General features: G+C 33.5%; 1 protein-coding gene across 2 annotated transcripts in view; it reads right to left on the bottom strand.

The window, feature by feature from the left end:
* The window catches only part of Ndst4 (N-deacetylase and N-sulfotransferase 4), a 262,135-nt gene that overhangs the window by 91,317 nt on the left and 148,060 nt on the right, over positions 1-22,758 (bottom strand). For both annotated transcript variants that reach the window (XM_021729707.3, XM_040292929.2), the window contains 2 exons: positions 4,901-5,086; positions 2,948-3,076 (listed from right to left, as the gene is read on the bottom strand). In XM_021729707.3, coding sequence (XP_021585382.1) covers positions 2,948-3,076; positions 4,901-5,086 — 315 coding nt within the window. The remainder of the gene's footprint in view (positions 1-2,947; positions 3,077-4,900; positions 5,087-22,758) is intronic.

The following is a 22,758-nucleotide window of genomic DNA, read 5'->3' as shown; positions in this document are numbered from 1 at the left end:
TTTCTATTCATAAATTAAAATGTTATATATAAATATCTAACAAAATATACCTTCAAACATACCTGGTGCTTCACCATGATTTAGCTCTAGTTTTATCTAAAGGATATATCTTTTTCTTTCAGAAAATTTCTTAAATTAAGCAGGGTGGACAGTGTAAATCCCATTTGTACAAAAAAATTTTTCAGCTTATTAACTTTCCCCCTCAATTTTGTTTAGCTAATTTTTAATCTGCTTTCCACATTAAGTGCTTACCTGTTATGTTGTGTTCTGATCTCATGTCTTTCTTGTGCATGTTTTCTGGGACCTAAATGAGGACATGCTTTTCTAATGGAGCCCCAGAAATGGAATCATTGTGGGAGAAAAAAAATCAGAAAGCTTAAATAATGCTAACATTATCTAATGAAAATATATTCCCATAGAGTGAGGCCTGATTTATACATATATTTATAAAAAATATCATTGCAAATTTGAAAGATGTAAGGACACAATTATAGAAAAAAGTGTCCAATCCTCTGATTTATATTTATACATATAATTATAGACATATGCTTCTCTCTCTCCATATATATATAAATTATATGTGCAGAAATCTATGGGCTCTCTGTTCTGGAGCCTGGAAAGTTTAGTGAGACCTTTCTTGCTGTATAATGGCATAAAAATAGAGAGAAAGAGAGAAGAGAGAGAGAGAGAGAGAGAGAGAGAGAGAGAGAGAGAGAGAGAGAGAGAGAGAGAGAGACTCTGCATGCAAGCAAGCATACGTACTCCTGAAAAATATTTTAAATTCACTCATGAGGGTTGATTTAGTCAGCTTTTTTTGCTGTTGTGACTAAAAGATCTGACCAGAACAAGTCTAGGGAAGGAAAGTTTATTTGAGGGCTCACGGTTTCCAGTTTTAGTCCAAAGAAAACCAGTTCCATTCCTCAGGGCTCTATATGGGGCAGAACAGCATAATGGAAGAGTGTGGCAGAGGGAAACAGCTCACACGATGATCAGAAAATAGAGAGAGAGACTCTGCTTGCAAGATACATATTTATACCCCAAAGCCACACCCCAAATGCTATGCTTCCTCCCGCCACAACCCACCTGTCTTCGATTTCCAATCAATTAATCTCATCAGGTGATCACTTCACTGATTGGATTAAACTCTCAGGGCCAAATAATTACTACTTTGAACCTTCTTGCATTGTCTCAGATGTGAGCTTTTGAGGGACACCTCACATCCAAACCACAACAAAAGTGGAGCCCTAATGGTCCAATCACGAGTTGTCTGTTTTTTACTTCAAATAAAATTAGTTAAAAATTTAAAAATGCACCTTATATTACCAGGATGGTTATCTTTGTATAAAGATAATAATACATAGTCACCATTTGACCTAGCTATCCCACTCTTCAGTTTATACCCAAAGGACTTAAAGTCAGCAGAATACAGAGACACAGCCACATCAATGATTATAGCAGCTCAATTCACAATAGCTAAACTATGGAACCAACTTAGATTCCCTTCAACAGATAAGTAAAGAAAATGTGGTACATAAACAGAGTGGAATATTACTCAGTCTTAAAGAAGAATGAAATTATGGTGGTAAATGGATGGAACTAGAGAATATGCTAAGTGAAATAAGCCAATCCCAAGAAACCAAAGGCTGAATGTTTGCTCTGAATGTTTGCTGATTCACAGTTGAGATTGGGGAAGGAAGAACAAAGGAACTTTTGATTGTGCAGATGGGACTGAGGGGTGGGAAGGATGGGGCTGTGGGGATAGAAAGAACAGTAGAATAAAATAGACATTATTACTCTATGCTCATGTATGAATACACTTCTGGTGTGATTCTGTACCAGGTACAGCCAGAGGAATGAGAAGTTGTGTCAAAATGCATTCTACTGTTATGTATAACTAATTAGAACATGTTAAAAAATTAAATAAACCACTCATGTCCTTGGCCAAAAAAAAAAAAAAAAGGATAATACATGGGTACATATTTTCAGTGCAGCATTTTGCATGGTGAACATTTTTAGAGACTGAAGTAAATAATATGTGAGAACACAATAACAACAACAAAAAGAAAATTTATTTGTTATAAATTTAGAATCTAAAATTCTCAGTAACAACAAAAAGTAGCCAATCAAATTAAACAATATATAACAGGATCCTTTACCATGATTTAGTGTGATTTATCCCAGGGATGCAAGTTTGGTTCAACATATCCAAGTCATTAAATGAGATACACCACAGAAACGGAATGAACAAAGAATAAAAATCATGATCATCTCAATAAAAAACATTTGAGAAAATCCAGTATTCTTTCATAATAAAAACCCCCAACAAATTAGAGAGGAATACACCATAGAGCCAATATATGATAAACCCACAGCTGACTTCAGGTTCATCACACTTCATCATATGATGAAAAGCTAAAAGCTTTTTCTCTAAGATAAGGAGCAAGACAAGGATGCACAGTCTCACCATTGTTACTCAAATTTATATTAAGTTTTAGCCAGAGCAATTAAGCAAGCAAAAGAAATGAAAGGCATCCAAGTTGAAAAGGAAAAAAGTTAAATTGCCCTAGATTGCAGACAATGTGGTCTTATATATAGAAAACTCTACATTCCAAAAAATTCTTATGTGTCAATTATACCTTAATAAAGCCAAATGAAAAAAAGAAGTAGCTTATGAAAGTAGAATACATAACACCTCTTTTACTGCTAGAAATAAGCTTTTCATCAATCACATCTCAGAGAAAAACACCACTTTGTAATCAGATCTACCCAAATAAGTTAACTTTATCAAGAAAATGATTTGAACTACAAATTTCAACCCATTGTCAGTCAAAGTATGCTGCTCATGAAAAAGAAAAAAAACCCACAAAGATAATTCACGTTAAAAAATAAAAGTGAAATATTTTGAAGACACCAAAGTAATTGTAAGATACATAAATAGAACCCATACCGGATTTAGAAGGATTGTGAGGAAAAGTTCACCTCCTCTGATACTTTTATCCAATTCTTGGGGTCCTCCTGGATATTCTTTGTAGAAAATAGTGTGGGTGAATAACCCACAGGTCTGTCGAGGGAGAACCTGAGAAAAGGGAGTAAAAATGGCACATGGGCATGACTTAATTAAGAAATCCACCACTATTTTATCACTTTAGAATCTGCAAATGTCAATTCCTATTAAAGGGCCTTGATTGATGAGGTCAAAATCTTACCGAGTTGATGTTGGTATAATTTTGTAAATATTAAGGGAATTAACAAATTAAAGATACAGAATTTACAGAGCAAATAATTTTCACGTGGTTCTGTAACTGTAAAGTCCCACCTGACTTTATGTTAAATGATTGGTTAAAAAAGAAAAGTTGTTTTAGGATTCATTTAAAAATGGGAAGCCTCCAAGGTTGTATTTCTTGTGCAATTAGGCCATTCCTCTCCTTGTTTCTAAAATTTAGTCTTCCATTGCATTCAGGTTCTGGGATTAAAAATAGACAATTGTTATCACCATCACCCACCACATTCTTTTTTAACTCTACTCTGAATTTTATTTTACCACAGGAGTAGCCATACCATCTAATGATTATTTCTGGCATATTTTGTGATTAATTACATTGCAAATCTGAATGTTCAACAGAGAAAACAAATAAGTAATTTTATTCCAGATTTTTATTTTGAAGAGAAAACTACTTATAATCTAATGAAAATTGTACCCAAATGAACAGAGTAGCAATAATTATATTTACTCTTCATTTGATTTTCATAAATCTGATTAAACTTAAGGTAAGTGAATGTATATAATATTGGTTCAAGGGAATATTTTCATTTCATAAGATGTTGAATGGTTATGCAACCTAATAAAGGAAAAATAATGAGTAGTTTCATGGTGATTTTAAGTAATATGAGTAATTCCTTTTATTCCTCCTAGATTCCTAGAGATATCTGTGTCACTATTTTTATTATTGACAAGTGTCACTTGACTTAGCATCTTCTTTAGGTATTCTTTTATCAATTTTCAATAAAATAATTAAAGTTTCATGGTAAATGAATATTGAATACCAGCTCTAGATAGATGAATGTGCCTTTTCCTTGATTTTAGATAGTGGTTAGGTAGACAGATTGATAGATAGATACATAATTGTAACAACAATATGAATAAAGGATTGATACAGTGCAAATATTTAAAATAGAACATTTTATAAACCATTATTCTGAGTCTGACAACTAGTAATGAGATACAAGAAATGGAGATAGACCTTTTAAAACAGACCATTTTAGATCCAATTCATTAGTATCTTTTTTTATTACAAGAAGTAATGATTTTATTCTCATTTACAAGAATGGATATATCATTCTGTACTTGTTCTGTAACATACAAAGTGGAAATACATACCACCCTTTTGGGAGTATCCTAGAAAAGGAGGACAAAAAGAGAAGTAGCCTAAGAGTCAAATTGAGCGGATAAATTTAGCTCTCAGGTGCTATTTTATTCCCTTCTTTCTGTTGACAGTGCAGCATTTTGAGAAGAGTTTTCTTGATCTATGGAACCATAACCTGCCTTTAACTCTCAGTTAAACTACCCAGACAAATAGAATTGAGGAATTATTCAGGAGAAGGATAGGCTCGCTAGACCAAATTTAAATTCTGAAACCTCAGTGGGTAATCTATACAAGACTCATTTCCGCTATATCTAGTTTGTCTTAGACTCGCCAAATTCACTCCACAGTTTAGGAAGGAATCTTATAGCCAAACAACGTATTTGTGTGTGACCCAGTCACCACCATGGTAGGTTGGGAATATCTGAAATTCATGTAAAAGGAGTTTGATTCTGTATCCTTAATGGGAATGGTGATCTGTCTTCAATCCATGTGTAAATCTCAAAAACCTTCAACGATACACAGTGGTATGTACTCACCATGATGCTATTGTGAATGAAGCCCTTTCTGTACCGTGCAGGTTTCAAATGTGGATATTCTTCAGTGCTGGTGACCTGAATACCCCAGACCTTCTTCCAAGCCGTATACAGCTGAATATGAACCGGGTAGACCCCTGAGTGATGTGGGGCCACAGCATAACCCATGTTGATCGGTATGCCATGTTCCTGAAAGAAGTCAGAACATCAGGATGGAAGGTGATCAATTCAATCAATTAAAAAGCAGATACCTCCTATAGAGAATACACTGAATTTTATGCTGAGTATGAGAAATAAATATAAAATGAACTAGCAAAATGGAATTTTTAATCTTTCTGCAGTTTATAATCTCTTGGGGCATATGGTATGTGGATATTCTGAATTTTGAATACAGAAAGTTTTTGGGGAAAGATAGGAAGTGAATTTGGCCTTTCTTCAGATAAACATAGGAATTTTTTTTAAATGTATTATTTGAGCAAGTGCCCAAAGCTAGAGGGAAGAACATGTGGTTTCTGTGTGTGTGTGTGTGTGTGTGTGTGTGTGTGTGTGTGTGTGTACAAAACAAGAAAGGTAAGCATGAACCATGAAAGTGATGAACTTTTACAGGTAAACAAAAGGATTTAGAAGTATTTATATTTCCATAATATGAGCATGTACACTTAACATATACTCTATTTTAAGAAGAATCTGGGGACATGAACTATAAGGGAGTAAATGAATCATAGTCATATCTTAGGGAACTATTTCTATGATGCAGATTAGGTGAAGGTGGAAAACAAATCTATATTATGGGTGGTTGAATTATAAGGCAGGTTATTAATGCTATATAATTGCCTGTGATGTTTTGGATACAGAGCCACAAGGAAAAAGAAAGGTTAAGATTTTACTCCTGGTTTTAAGCTTTAGTAAATCAATTTATTTTTATACAGCATACACTTCACTATGAGATACTTACCTTGGGTAAACAGTCAACTCTGAAGGAAAACAGGTATAAATTTAAAGCAAGAATATGAGCACATTGTCAAAGAATGGTGCTATAATTTTAGGTACATGAAATAGATCTGCAGTTTTCTAATTTCTACTTCTTTATACCTTTCCCTTTAAATGCTTATCTGCTTTATAAAGACTCCTTGTAGGATTGAATCTCATCAATTGAAGTTATAAATTACAATGCACAGTCATATATGAAGGTTGATTGAATCAATAAACAGAACACAAAAGTGTTGACTTGACAATCTCCATTTATATTTTCTATTACATGGTACACAGCAAAGAAAAAGAATTCAGTTTGGTATTAAAAAAACAAGCAGTGAATGGATCACATGTCTACAATACTTAAGTCATATGCCACACTCAGCTCGGAAGATGGGCCCTAAATATTTCACAAGTGTCCATCATTCTTCCTTTCCTGGAATGACCCTCATTGTATAGCCAAATTCACTTCTCTTTCATCAAGACTATGTGTTTTCTAACAACTATTACAATAAATGACTCTGTGGGAAGACTGAATTATGAAATCAATGCTGTAAAATGAGCTGCAGTATTTTGTTAGACACTAGGGAAAACTCATTGTTTGGTGTGTGTAAAAAAAAAAAAAAAGACTTCTTCCAAGAGATTGTATTTACTTATTTTTTTTCAGTGCTGAGTATTGGACTCAGGGCCTAATACATGCTAGATAAGCTCTCTACTGCTGAACTATACTTATAGGCCTGGAGCTTTTTTATCTTCAATATGAGGCAAGGATGGAAAAAGTCCAGTAATAAAAGTACTTGAAAGCTATCAGAGAGGGCAGGTAACTGGTGTAACTCTGACACATCACTGGGGGCCATGTACAGTACTTGAAGAAACCTTACTTCTCCCTGGTTTGTTCCTGTTGCCCAGTGAAGTATCGCAGTATTTTGAGGATGAGCAAGCGTCCAATAACCAAGATGTTGTGAGCCTGTGGCTGCACTACATGTGAGAGGGACACAAATTTACCCAATCCAGGAACCTAGGCTCAAGGGGGTTCAAATCCCTGTGTCTGGTACATAGAATTTATAGGACTATTGTCTGGGAGGTAACTTCTGATTCGTAGGAAAGGAAAAAAAAATGTGTTATCCTCTTATTACTTTTCCAAGTAATTCATACAGAGATTTTATGAGTCTCATCCCATAATTTGAAGAATGACAAAACACTTGATGAACGCTAATTGTCTTTAATAATCACTTTGTTAGTCCTCATTTTCTATCACTATTTATGTTTTATTCCAAATTGGGGGACTGGAATATTAGATAAGTATGTTAGTGTCCTAGAAACAAAGAAATGAAAAAATCAGTAAAGGGAATTGAAATATCAAACCACTCTCTCTCTTAAAAAAAAAAAGATGTTTCATTTTGACAGGTAGTAAAATGAATTGTAGAACTTTTCATGAAAAATCAGAAGGTAAAAAGCAATTGATTTGGTGAGTAGGAAGGAAGGGTCAGTAAAAAGATTTTATTATACTTATTGATTTCTGGGGGCTCAATGTTATTCTGTTCATAAGGTCATCTTATCACACTGGCAACTGGAGCTCAATCAAAATAGTAAATCACACTAGATAATTATGAGTTTATACTTTTTCAATCTAAATGATAACACAAAGTGAAAAGCAATTCCCCAGTAACTCTTTTCCTGTTATCAAGGGGCTTACTGAACTAGAAAGCTTCATTCTTTACTGTCTGGAAGCTTAAAACCCACTTTATAGAGACCTGGCCAACTAAAAAATGAACCCAACTTCATATTTACACAAGATCACAAAAGTTACAAAATTTGAAAGGCTTTTCAATGTAAATATAGGAAGCACCCAAAATTCTATAAAACAGATATAAATGGCGGAATGAATAATTTTAAATATAGCTTTTATTATTTGGTAGAACAATGTCTCCTAACGAATCTAGGAATTCGGCTGGGGATGTGGCTCAAGCAGTAGCGCGCTCGCCTGGCATGTGTGCGGCCCGGGTTCGATCCTCAGCACCACATACCAACAAAGACGTTGTGTCCGCCGAGAACTAAAAAATAAATATTAAAAAAAAAATTCTCTCTATCTCTCTCTCTCCTCTCTCACTCTCTCTTAAAAAAAAAAGAATCTAGGAATTCTATGATGCTATAATATGACACACTGGCACAAGTATTTACAGGAGATTTTGACTTATTTCATTTTTCCACTTATATTACATTTCTGTTAATTGGAAAATGATATTATGGTAAACTATAGCCTATATAAAAAATACCACCATTTTTCAAAAACAAGTGCAAATAAAATGCATTTAACACCAAATATCTAATAGCAGCTATATTGCTATATACTATTTTTAAAAAATCATTCTTACTGATCACGTCTTTGCAATTTCTTAATATTTATTTAATGTTTTTACATTTATGTCTCATGTGACCCTCAGGATAATTCTCTAAGGAGGACTGGATGTTGCTATAAAGGATGTTGCTATAAAGGATGTAAACTGTGTCTCAGAGAAAGCACATGACTTGCTCACATTAACAAATGTTAGGGCTAGAATTATACCTAAGATTTCTAAATTCATTCTTTTGCTTTCCCAATAAATTTTCTCCTACTGTGAACAAAAGGAATTGATTTTAATGTACATTTCTGAACTAGAATTTTTATCATTTTTTTAACTTGGAAAAACCTGCGTATCTCAAACTCTTCTGCAACTATTATTTTTAATGCAAACGAGTTTCAGTCAACTAGAAGTACTGTGGCCAGATTTTGGAGGGGAGTAAAGGAGACAGAGGCTAAATTCTGTCAGCTCCTGGCTCATGTTACTGGACAGTGAGATCTCGAAAACAAGAGACTTTTCTAAGTAGTGTTTGGTGCTCTTTTACAGAGTAGCATTGAAGGCCTATTTTTTTTTTTCAGCCTGAGCTCCTGTGGCAGTCTCAGAAATGATAAATGCCCCAGGGAACTAGTTCTGAATGGCTCTGTGAGTCCTTGCAGCAGTATAGCCTATATTCTGCTCCATCAGCCCTTCCAAAGTTTTTGAAAGCATTTATGTTACTGAATAAAACTTCTGCCTGTTTAAAATAACTTAATGTTATTTTAGCTTAGAAAATGGATTGATAGAGCTGGTGTTTGCCTTTTTCTAATAAGTATAAAAGATTTAAGAGGTTCAAGTAGGATATCTAGTGTTTTGAATTTTAGGAAACAGAGGAAGAGTTTGATAAATACTGCTTAATATTGCTCTAATAAAACTTATTGCTATAAGGCTAACACCTATCTATCTACACACACACACACACACACACACACACACACACACACACATAAATATGCTTGGTTGTTAAATCTTACATAGTGAACAGATAGTGGGTAGGGTATGGTAGGTAAACAGGAGATGGTGATCTATTTAAATAACACATAGCAAACACATTAAAACAATTTAATTCAATTATATTGAAATAATTACTTTTGAGTTCATGATTTTATGTCAAATGCCTTGTTAAGTATTAAGGTTATACTAGACATGGCTTAGATATAAGACACGGCTTTTACCCTAATGAAATTTAAAATCTGAAGACAATTGCACAATCAATTATACAAATGCATCTGAATTTTCAATGAGTTTTGGCTAAAGATCTTTTGATTTTTTAAAAAAATTCTGAGCATTTTTTTCTGAAGTCATAAATAGTGTTCAACCAAATTGACATATAAAGACAAAAGGCATAACAGTAAACATTGGTAGGTGTACATAACCATTCTCAAAGAAGACATGTTTCATATACATAAAGTAAAAGTACAGCAGACAATTGCAAGAATATTTTCCTATGCTATTGAACAAGGGTAGTTCTATAAAAAGTCCAAAAATTGACCTATATTTTGCCTGCATGAAATATATCAAATTAAAATGAACATGCAATGTGAAAGTTGTACCAAAGAAAATAGAATTAGACTCAAATATTTCAAAGTGTCTATACAAGAAGTTTTAGGTGTTGTTATGGATTGGATATCAAGTGTCCCCTGAAACTCCTCTGTTAAAGCAGGATTGATCAGAAGTGAACTGATGGGATTGTGAAAGCTGTAAACTAATCAGTCCATCCTACTTGGAAAGGACTACTGTAGTTGGGTGGGGAGTGGCTGGAGGAGGTGGGTTACTGGAGGGGTATCCTGTGCCCCACCCTTCCTGCCTGGTTACCAGGAGCTGAACAGTTTTTTCTACTGTGCCCTTTGGCATGATGTTCTGCCTCACCTTAGGTCTAGTGCACTGGCTAAGCTGTCTATGGAATGAGATCCAAATAAACTTCTCCTCCTTTGAGTTGTTTTCGTCAAGTATTTTGGTCATAGGGATGCAAAGCTAACAGGTGTGTTCCTGAAAAGGAACATTTTCAAAAGAACCATTATAATGGGCATGTCAGCAGAAGTTAAAACCTTTTTACTCTATCATTTTTAAATGGAGATGCAAATAAAAAATCTAAATATAACTTAAAAATTAGCTTATGAATAAAAACAATTGACTGATGCATTCTTTTGTATTTGGATTTTTAAACTGATACTATGTAATTCTGGGATAAGCTCTGGACTGTACAACTCCAGTAGGAAATTTCTCTCTTACTTTCTCAGACAGGAAATTGTCTTTGTAATGAAAGGAAGAAATGGTGATACATACAAATTCAAAACAAAAAAGTGTTGTTGTAAAATGGTAAAATATCATAAAAATAGCAGCATGTAAAATTCAGGACTGTTTGTTTAGTGCAAACGTCTAAGACCAAACTATATAACAGTACAAAGCATTTGATTATTAAAATGGATTATGATTGTTATTTTTAACATGTAGATACTTTGCTAGTGGAAAAAAAATGTCTTTGACATGAACATTAATGGAAACTGAAAAACATTTCCAGCTAATATTGACTATTGATGTTAAAGTAGAAAATTTCTATCTAGAGGTCTGTAATTTTAATCTTCTTGGCTATTTTATTAGTAACAAAGTAAATACAATTCAACATCTCAAATTATGTCTAAGAAGTATTTGGTAAGGATGGAATACGGATGATTACCATTTTTGTTTCCGGTGACGTAGCTCTAGTGATATGGTTGCACATTCAAGTTTTTGGCCTAATGACATTATTTTGGGGAATTTTTCTCAGACCCGACAATGATCAAATGGAACTTAGATTGAGAGGTAAAGTACTGGTGCTTCCAAGAATGATCTTTTCTTATGATTTCCAAATAATACTTAATAAATATGAACTTTAGAATTTAAAGGCATTCAAAGCAATAATCTCATAAAATACTGAAAAGAATAAACTACTCCAGATGGTTATTATAGAAAAAAAGCATATCATCAGTTTTTCTTTGTTTTAATATGAATAGAGTTTTATACATGGCTCTGCCAAGAAGCAGCTTAAAAAAGATAGCATTATGAGATCTTGTTATATCTCCCACAAAATTCATATTAAAAGTAAAATAAAATATTTACTAATAATAGTCTGAAATCTAAAAATAAGGCAAATGATATATATTTATAGGTCTAAATGTGCACTAAAATGTAAAAATAATTTGAATGGTTGTTTCCAGTTCAATATATATTTGATTTTTTTGCTATCAGAGTTTTTTGCTACCCGAGGTTTCTGTAATATTTTCTTTTTTTATTTTTATAGCAGGGATTGAATCCAGGTGTGCTTAAACCACATCCCAGTCCTTTTTATTTTTTATTTTGAGACAGGATCTTGCTAAGTTGCTTAGGGCCTCACTAAATTGCTTAGACTGGCTTTGAAATCATTATCCTCCTGCCTCAGTCTTCTGAGTTGTTGGGATTACACATGTGTGCCCTAATGTCTGGCATTAATATGTTCATAATAACAAATGGGCTGGGAGTAGTTCAGTGGAAAAAATGTTGCCTAACATGGATGAGGCCCTAGGTATGATTCCTAGCTCTGCAACAATTATCATCATTATCATAACATAATTTATCATCATAAGTCCATCCAATTATTCCTTGTTGTGTTCAGAATAAAGTCCAAATTACTTGCCATCACCTTTCAAATCCCAGGAAGTATTTTCTCTTGGGCCCATTCTCTGATTATGATCTCGTCACTGAGTTTGATCAAATAAATTTAAGCCGCATAGTCTTCTATTAATATTTCTATATTATACTTAGAATATCTCTACCAATCGAACCTAGGGTTTCTGTGTATTAAAATTCTTTTTTGGGCTGGCGTTGTGACTCAGTGGTAGCATGCTCTCCTAGAAACCACAAGGCCCTGGGTTCAATCCTCAGCACCACATAAAAACAAATAAAGGTATTGTGTCCAATTACAACTAAAAAATAAATATTAAAAAAGATTCTTTCCTTTTCATGTCATTGTTACTGAAGTCTATCATATTGCATGAAATATAGTAGGTATGTAATAAAATATTTATTAATACTTATTGCAAAAGTATCCTAGATCTTGGATTCTATAGACAGATTGAATTGTGGCTTCATACTTATTAGTTGTATGACCCTGAGAGATTTTCTGTACTTTAGAATTTTCAGCTGTAAAATGACACTGGTGATATTAAGGCATTAAATAATAAGGTATATAAATGAGTTAATATTTGAAATGCTTAAAATAGTCTTTCAAGTTATAGGATTTTTAAGTGTTTATTTACTCAGAAAAGATATATAGATTATCATATGGAATATATCAACTTTGGTAAATGCAAACACAAGTGCCACACATTTAGCCAAGGACAATGACAAAGGATTGAAGCAGAGAGATTTGCACTACCAGCAAAATATATAGCAACTCTTAAGTCCCACAAATATGGAGCAAAGGTTATGATCAGAAATGATAGTGGTCAATTACCACTATCACCTCCTTTCACCCTGCCATATAACTTAGTGGCTAAGAAGGCATGGACTACTTCAAAGGATTCTTTCGCTTTCTTGCTTTTAGTTGAGTTTGGTAAATCAAGAATCCTGGTAAAACATCAGAGGGAACAAACAGGGAAGCTGGGACATTTATTTCTTAGCTCCCTCCCTGTAAAGTCATCTTGTGTTATCTGACTCCTTCTATAAAAGATTAAAAAAATAAAGCAGCATCCTCTCCGAAAATACACCACTCTGCATAATTGTAGTATCTTCTTTCCTGTGCCTATTCAAGTCTTGGAATATCCTACCTTCATGGTGATGAACTCCAGGGTGTTACTTGGTTGTTTCCCTATGCCCCAACAACATTTTTAAAAGTTATTTTTTAAAGTCCTCTGCAATCATCCTTGTCATTTCTAATCCCCAGGCATCTGATATCCTACTAGTAGTTATTACAAAATTTCTCTTAGATCCTGGGAGCACAGGTTATCACTATGGTGAAACTATATAATGCAAGTAACTTAAAGAAGGAGGATGATTCTCTTGAAAGATTACTGCTTCAGTGGATTGATTTTAATGACCTAACACCTTGGTGCAGTCATGCATTGCAAGACTCCTTGGGAAAGATAATAAATGGGCAAGGCGATCTATGGACATCACATGCAAAAGCAAAAACAACAACAACAACAACCAACCAACCAAACAAAAAAGCAGGTTACAGGCATATGGGAGTCATTCCCTGGATCTCACACAAATAGCTGGGAAGAAATATGAAGAATGAATTGAACTATCTATATAGAGACGGGGAAGATTCACACAAATGACTTTCTCTATTAATATACTCCAGGAGAAATGACTGATAAAATCAGTCTTTAATATAATTGGTATGGTTTTATATCTCTAATGCTTAGCATGGTGCCCTGTACATTGTTAGCAGTTAATAAATATAATTTTAAAAATAACAAATAAAATATTATTAAATAAGTTACAATTGTTTAATACATTAATGTAAAGAGAAAATACATGAAATAATGATGTCATAAATTAATGCATTTATAGTAAAGAGATTAGGCTTTAAATAGTACCCTGCTGAACTGAAAGTATTGATTTGTTCTCCTAAATATGCAACTTTTAGAGAGGACACTGGTGCTAATGAGTATAGATTTCATTATCTATTTTTCTCTTTAATAAGGACTTGGGATCTATTGTCAACTTTGAAAATGATCCTAGAATCATTGATTTTCCACTGTGTTTGGGGTCTGAAATTGTCTTCTGCTCTTTATAAGTGATAAAAGCAATGACTATGTGACCCTGGAAATTGGTCAGTCTCAACACTTTCTGGACTAGAGCCTAGTAAATGGTGACAAGTCTCTGGAGGGCTCTGTGTGACAAATGGATTTTTCTTTGAAAAAAGAAAGAGCACTGTGATAGTGTTTCTTCTGCAGTGTTGAACTTTCTGATCCTAAGTAGAGCTATTTTGGGAAACTGAGACACATCCTTTAATATTCTTGATCCCACTTAAAATCTACTTTGCGGCTTAAAGGGAAGTAAGAGCAAAACTGAGCGTGTCTTCATTCGGATTGGATAATAGTTGCCATTTCAGTTAATTTGGCATTTGCATTGCTTTTTGTGTTCAGCATTCTTATTTTATTAACAATAAAAATGTTCAAGATATTTTGGCTCATTAATTTCCTTTTTTCAACACATATTTACTATGTGCCTGAGATGAACCCAGAACTGTTCCTCTTACTGAGGATACAGCAGTGAATAAAACAGAAAAAAAATACCTGCCATCAGAGTGTTTACATTTTGTGTTGTGAGATCAAGATTGCACAAAATAAGTAGATAAATTAGGAGATGATAAAATCTGTGGAAGAAAAGTAATTCAGAGGAAGGGAGAAAAGTAAAGACCATGAATCATGATATTAAAAGGGTTATTCAACAAGGTTCTCACAGAGAAGGTAATATTGTGGTCAAGGTCTGAACTTGTAAGTGATTGAGCTAAACAAATGATGTGGTATTATAAGTTGAAAGCACACCAACTTATAATATTTCTAGGAAGATTATTATTATTATTATTATTTATTATTATTATTATTGTGTGTGTGTGTGTGTGTGTGTGTGTGTGTGTGTGAAACAGAGGTGGCAGAAGGAGAAAGAGAGCAAGAGATGATGTTGAGAGGCAGGACTGATGCAAATATCTTTCCAAGATATTCACTGAACAAGTCTGGGGGAGTATCATTCCTAATACAGCATCACTGAAGAAATGTGTGCAAAACTTTTAGGTCCATAGACAACATTGAATGTTGTTGTTATTTACTTCAGAGAGATGAAGAACTACTAGAAAGTTCTAAGTAAAATAGATGATATTACCCAGGGTTTTTCAGATTACCATGTTGAGAGCTGACTGAAAGAAAGTAAGGAGGAAACTGGGGGTCAGACAGTAGCCCATCTAAACAACCTAGATGAGAGATAATGATAGCTTGGACCATGTCACTGGTGAGAAGTGATTTTATTTTGGATGTATTTTACAAATATGGAACCAATAGGATTTGATGATAGATTGAGTATGGTGCATGAGGGAAAGTGTGAATTGGAAAGGGGGATTGAGTTTACTAAGTGAGATGGAGAAGTTTAAAAATTGAGCAGGTTTGGGGGTTAAAGACAATAGAACTCATGATACTTGAGATGAGACATCTAATTGTATATGTCAAGTAAGAAGTTTAATTAAGCTTAGAATTCTGAGAAGAGAGCTCGGTTTGAGATACTGATGAGTTTTCAAGATGTGAATTTTATTTAAAGCAACAAGATTCACTGAGATAACAAAAAATTAGTGTGTAAAGAGAGTAAAAAAGAGGTATAAAAAACACATTGGGGGAATATTAATATTAACAGGTCAAGAAAAATAGAAGAAACCAGGAGAATATATTGAGAAAGAATTGCAAGTGAGGTGCAAGGGATACTAGGAATCTACAATGAAATGGGAGTCAATTAAAGAAACTGAGGGACACTCTGTCAAACGCTGCTGATAGGTCATGTTCTCTGAGGATCAAGAATTGTCCCATTGGATTTAACACTGGCTGTCAGTTGATACACTGGACAACAGCAGTTTAGGTACAGTGGCAAAGGACAAGCTCATCTGTGGATTTAAGAGACAATCAAAGGGATCAAAATGGAGATGGTGAGCACAATAACTATTTCGAGAAATTTTGCTTTAAAAGAGAGTATAGAAATGATGCTATCCCTAAAAGAAGAGCAGCATAAGCACTGGATTATATAAAGACAGAAGGAATTAAAAGTGTGTTTGTAGGGAGAGAAAAACAATTTAGAAGAAATAGAATTGCTATTGATAGAAGAATGATAGTCTCACACAGTTGAGAAGGGATAGGTTTAAGTGCAGATTTAGAGTTTAGAATTTCCATTACCACTTCTTTTTATTCATTATTACAAGACAAAAACCAAGTCTGTATGTTCTCCTCAGAGGATGCCAGTCCTCAACTTGTATTTTCTGCTGCTGTTAATTTATGCCAATCAATAATACCTCTACATTCTAAATACTTTGATAAATAATTATGACCATTTGAGTTCTAGCTATAAAAGTCATAATTATTTTATCTTTTCCCTAGCAATGCTCAATTTAGAATGTGCTATTATTTTATTTCTATTTTATTATCATGCTGAAGTAGAAGTTACAAAAATAGGAGCAGGTCAGCAATTTCTTATGCTTGATTTTTTTTTTCTTCCTGTGAAATAAGAAGTAAGATCATCAGCTGCCAGTGGGGATGGGACAATCTGTCCAGCTACGTGAGAGAAGAGAAGGTGTGAAACGGTGGTCTATGAGGATAGGACCAGCAAAAAAAATAAGGCTTTGTTGTGTAATGCCTGCATAGCATTATAGGTCTGTTGGAGGTGTCTGTAGTCAGGTTTTAAAGTAAGAACTACTAAGGTTCTGGTCCAAACCAGATTTAATTTCAGAGGTACATGCATGGAAGGACAGGGGTGTAGATATAGACTAAATTTCTCAAGGAAGTTTGAATAAAATAAACATAATAAAGAAGGCAGGTTTTACAAGGGAATGCTTATGGGGATGGGCTCCTGAAACTGCTGAATAAGGATAGGAAGAGCCAGAAGTCAAGTGTAGTGGCAGCTGAGAAGTGACCCCAAATCTCAGGAATTGCAGACCTTCATTTCAGCACTGTTCCCTTCATTGTGGGCTGCCTTCCAAGAAAGATTTGTTTCTATATTTAATTTAGTAATAAGAGAAATGTTACAGATACTAAAAGTATTTAGAGGTTCTGCATCATGCCTTTACCTGGCAAGAAATGATAACTTACAAGTTTTTTTTTAATATGTTAACAGTCTGAAGGAAACAAGAATGTTATCCTTCGTCTGTTATTTCATTATTGCTGTAGTAGAATCAGGTAGAGGAGGTACTCATAATTTTGTTTAATAAAAATCACACTGTTTGTCTTAATAACTGATATACCTAAATTTGTCTCGGCATACCTCTCCTCTAGCACACATCTGTGTTTTTGGTTTGTTTGTTTTGTTTTTTAATCATACACCTCTTTGCTTATTTTCATGGAGCAAAACCCTGGTTTCAGTTGGGTGTGGGTGTGTGTAAAGTAAACAAACTGAAGAGGGTCAACTGCCCTTTTGGAAGTTGACTACCGTGTACTTTGTTTTTCGACTTTGAACACAGTTCTAAACTTTTTGGATACTTTCACTTTTATATATCTTATAGGTTGGAATCATTAATTTATAAAGGTATTACTTTGCAGAGATAGATTTGCATAAACTATTACTTTCCCTTAGCAATGGAATACTTTTCTAATATTATTTTTGAGTCAAGCTGATTTCCCTTAGGAGGCATTTTCCCCTCTTAATGTCAGCTTAACACATTTATGGGGAAAATGTTTTAAACATTTGGCATTTGCATGAGCCATCCCTCTGGTTGTCACTTCCTTCCCCACCCCCAAAATACAAGGTGTTATTATAATTTGTCCTTCTATGACATCCTGTGCCTTCTCTGAGTTAAAATAATTCACATCTGCGATTGTTTTCCATTTGGTGGAAACTTTACTACCATGTAAAGCAGGTTCAATTTCATCAGATTAAAGAGAAGTTTATGGTAATAATTGGTACCTATGTATATCTATAAAGTTCAGTGAATAATTCTGTTTACTTGAGTACCTGGTTATGAAGATCACTAAATTATTTTTTTTCTAGATGTGCTCATGTTTCAAATTAAAATCATACTGAATTTTTGCATTTCCATATTTTTAGCATCGTGTTGAGATGGCATAACATTTAGAAATAAGAGCGTGAATACTGTTTTCCTACACGGACAAGTTCACATGGAGAACCTCAGTCCTCTTAGAAGCTTATCAGGGTTGGACACTCTCCAGTGTCAGTATGTTTCTCATTTACACAAGATAGAGCAGAAAATATTGCAGAAAACTGAAGTATCTACTATAAAAAAATACATAGAATGAAGAAAATGTTCAACCACTATAAAATACAAATGATACTATCCAGCTGAAAGAAAATTTCAAACTTGAAAAGACAAAACACAAATAGAGAGAAGGAATAAGAGGGAAAAGAGAATGAGTGAGCGGGAGACAGAGAGACAGAGAGAGGAAGGGAAGGGGGGAAGAGAGAGAGAGAGAGAGAGAAAGAGAGAGAGAAAGTGCAGTTAACACTCCAAGGAATTATTTAATTTGGGTATATTCAGTACAAGAGTTAAATAATAATAATAAAATAAACTTGGCTTTAGATTATAACAGTCATTTAATAATTAAAAACAAATTTAACCATTGAAATAGTGAAATTAAAATTTGTCATTGAAAGTTCATTGTATTAATGATCATTTGAAGAATTCACTTATAAAACTTCTATTAATAATTTATTCATAAACAGGCATAAAATCTTATGTTGAATAACTTTTAAAAATTGTTGGGCCCTTATGTTTAATGGTGTTCCATATAAATATTCCTTTGGAGGACCTACCAATTCTAGACAATGGGGATAACCTAAACATAGGCAAAGCTCAAAACAATGTAGGTGAAAAAATGCAAAGGAAAAAATACTAGAGTGCTATATTTAACAGGGCGTTTGTGTACACAAGGAAGTTAATAAATAAAAACAAAAAGCAGTGGATTAAAAGGAAAAGTCTCTCAGTCCACAAGCCATGGACAGTCTGGAGATAGGTAGTTGCTGGTATTGGTCCAGCAGGTCAAGAATGTTAAATATGAGCTCTCTGATTCTCTTGGCCTTTCCTTCATGATTTGAATATAAGAAGAAATGAAGAAATGTGTGAAAAGAAGGAGTGAAGGCGTTATTTTTCACAGTGGAAGTATTTGAAAAATTTTGAGCATAACTGAAGAGTGATAATTCCAAAATTTCAAGTGGTCATGTGTATTTGGAACAAATCTTTGTAATTTTTCCAATTACCTGTATAAAAATACAACTTGTTTTTATTAATGATTGTTTTTGTTCAAATGTCTAGCAGGGTGCTAGTCTTTGATTATCAATAAAAATTTGTGATCATGTTCAATATTGTGTTGGGGGCAGAGGTGGATTGCATAACAAATTAGAATGTCTTTTGTTTCCAACTGGAATGATACCTAACTCTAAAAGTGACTTGGTTATCTTATGCATCATCAATCTCATATCAAAAGGAATAACCATACTCTTCTTGAAGAAATATGATGAAAATGATGGGGGTCATGATGATAATGACAATGATAACGTTGATAAATACTTTTGATACACATATATGCCAGGCACTTTGCTAAATATTATATATACATAAACATGTACACACAACATCTCCACCTCACAAAAACCTACAATGTGGGAAAGACTTTCATCCCTACGTTACTTAATTAAAAGGTAAAGCACAAGAATTTAATTTGCCAAAGTCACCTCTCCAAGTAACTGGTAAAGATGGAATTTGAACCAAAATAGATCTGGAGCTAACATGTGGCCTTAGTTTACACATTCAGCAACTAGTTATGACATGTGCAGTGTAAACTCATGTCACACAGGGAAGAATTCTCATGTTTAAAATAGCTCAGGTTTTATTTTTTTTTCTGAGGAGCATGACTTTTTCTTTTTGTATTTTGTGCATAATCTATTGTTCTGTACAATATAAACAAAACAATAAATTAAAGAAAATACTAATTTGTTTTAAAGTAGGTAAGTGAAATATCACCAATTACTCCAACCAGTTATCATCCTATCTCCTAAGGAGAAAATTTCTGTTGCAATTATTATACATGTTAGCACTTGAAAAAAAACCTTGAATTCCTTTAACTCATTAAAAAATATTTAAAAGTAAAAAACTATATGGAAGCTAACAAAAGTATAAGGAATGGCTTTCAAAGTTTTACCTCTATCAAAAATAATGATAATGAGATATCCACAATAGACAGATGTAAGTCTGGATAGATTCATATCAATGCATCTTTGTTAAGGTCTGTAAACAAGTCAAAATAACACCTGGTATTTTGCCAGGGAAATGTTAGAGTTGGTAAACAAGTCTGGATGGTGCCTGGCAAAATGCCAGAGGGAGTGGTTTGAGAAGTAACAAAAGCAAGCCATTAAGTGTGGAGATTCCTTATTGGTTGACTGATGTATCTAGTTTATGTTAATTAAGATAAGCTGTGCAAAATGTATAAATAGCTCTGTTGTCCTACAGTAAACGGCTTCCATTCCTGCTGCATCAACGTACACAACTTATTCGTCACCCCCCGGTTATTCTGCTGCAGATGGACTGCGGCACATCTTGGATGATATAAGTAGTTAATTTAATTGCTGCTGCCCAACATTTAAATGCATTTTATAGGTGGAATTTATTCATTTGAGGTTAAACATGTTCAGAAATAAAAATAGCTACTTGACAGGAAAAAAAGATGTTCATGTTAAAATAGGAATTTGGGGGATAAGTCTAGGTCTGCTATTGCCCTCTTCTAGTAAAATCAAATAGATAAATATGTATTGCAGAAGTTTTCTCTCAAAAGAAAATTCTTTCATCTACTTGCCAATATCAGATCAACAAATCAAGGTCTTACCATGATATAACACATGGCAAGAAAAGCCATTTTTTCCCTCTAAATCCATTGCTAAGCAGTATGAGTATTGATAGCTAATAAAATGCCAATTCTAATTTGTAGTCAAAAAGTTCATGCTTCTGTTTATGTTGTAGGTTTGGTGAAAAGAGAAATTGATGAGAACCTTGGAGATTTCTTGAATAAGCCAGCTAAGAGCTTTATTAAATAATATAATCCTACTTGTGGAAAGAATAAAAATCTTACCTTTTGTCAATGGGAGAAAAAAGAGAGATACATATATTTTCTCCTGTTGTTCAATTTTCCAAGCGTTATGTCATGTACACAACTTAATTTTTCATATTAATTTTCTAGTTTTTATATGATAACATATATTTCTCTTAGCATAGAAATGTCTGTAAGTTCATTAAAAATTAAAACCATTAGCCTTTGTGAAAAATGCAACACTTAGTACCCATCAATTACATTCGAAGCAATTAGTTGTGTATTTTGTGAAGTTGTTCACTCAAATGTTAAAAAATAATCCCGCCAATGCTGAAGTTTTCAGTGTCCAATGATTTCAGTGTAACTTGATTAATGTAATATAATATTTTATGATAATATAGCACAAATAAAGATTGAATCTATAGGCATATAACTTTAACTGTTGGGAATAAAACACAAAATTATTAACATGAAAGTAGGAAAGAAAGCAGTAGAAAATATTGTTACAAAATTGGAATATGATGTTAGAGTAATTGAGTCTCTGAGCCAAACTTTTGGACAGTATAATGTGAGAAATGTATGCATATTTAACATAAAGAGCAAAACTAATTAGCACACATAATGATGAAGAGCTATCTTGACTGATCACACAGATATATAAAACTACTTTTAAACTGTTACAAAATGCCATCTGTAAATAAGTGTTCTATATGCAGTAACAAAATCATTTAAGTGCTCATATAAATAAGCTTCAAGTTCACTGGCTGGTGTTCTATGATCTTCCCACTGTGATTTTATCATTTTCTTCCTTCATAAGGCCATTTTACTCATCATAGGTTTCCAATAAATAGAATTAACTATATTCAAGGTCATGTACATATTCCATTTTCTAAACATTTAGCAAATTTTTCACTGCTTTGTCTTCCAGGGAAATACCATTAGTATTTAATTTCATTATTCAATGCTTTTTCAACTTAAAAATACTTTTTTTGCATATTCTGGTTTGGCATTTTAAAATACTGTTATGAAAAATAGATCTGACAGATTTAACGAGCAAAATATTTCCAAAACCACAGTGGGTTTTAGTTTTAATATCCAGTCTAGGAATTCTAGTATATCAGAGTAAATTATCAGCAATTCTAGATCATTTCTAACACAGGACTTAAATGCAAAAACAGAAAGACGAACTTGGTACAGAAAATTTATGTAATAGAATACAAGGATTGAGACATAGTAACAGAGGAGGTAAAAATAAATGTTCTTTCATCTTTGGGAAAAGAGAGAGCAAGGAAAAGAGAAAATAGATAAGAGAAGAAGATGTGTTATTTACTTCTGGGTAAAACATAAATAAACAAAATAGGAAAAACTCCACTTCCGTAAGCCCCTACCACTACTGGCAAGGTTAGTTTTTGAATTGAGACAAGATGATGTCATCCAAAAATATTCTTTTATCTCAACTTTCATATTCTGTTCTTAAAGGTGTATATAAGTTGTGAAGGATGGGCAGAATGTAGACCTAGATTGAAGTAGATGAGCAATTATTAGCAGGAAGAGAAGGGAACTTGGGCATCAAGTCTAGAGTTGCTAAACTAGTAATAAAGAGACCAATATAACTATGTAAACTACAAAGACGGATAGTAGTCATAAAGAAGTATCAACTATGTGAAATAAGACACACTCATTAAAGTGCAATTATTAAAAATACTAGAAGGGCGTTTACAGCATATGAAATAGGGTGCTCGATGCCAAGGCTTGTGGCCTA

Source organism: Ictidomys tridecemlineatus, chromosome 9 (genome assembly GCF_052094955.1).
Source record: "Ictidomys tridecemlineatus isolate mIctTri1 chromosome 9, mIctTri1.hap1, whole genome shotgun sequence".
NCBI lineage: Eukaryota > Metazoa > Chordata > Mammalia > Rodentia > Sciuridae > Ictidomys > Ictidomys tridecemlineatus.
The sequence above is the reverse complement of the archived record's forward strand: the minus strand, read 5'-3'. Positions and strand labels throughout refer to the sequence as shown.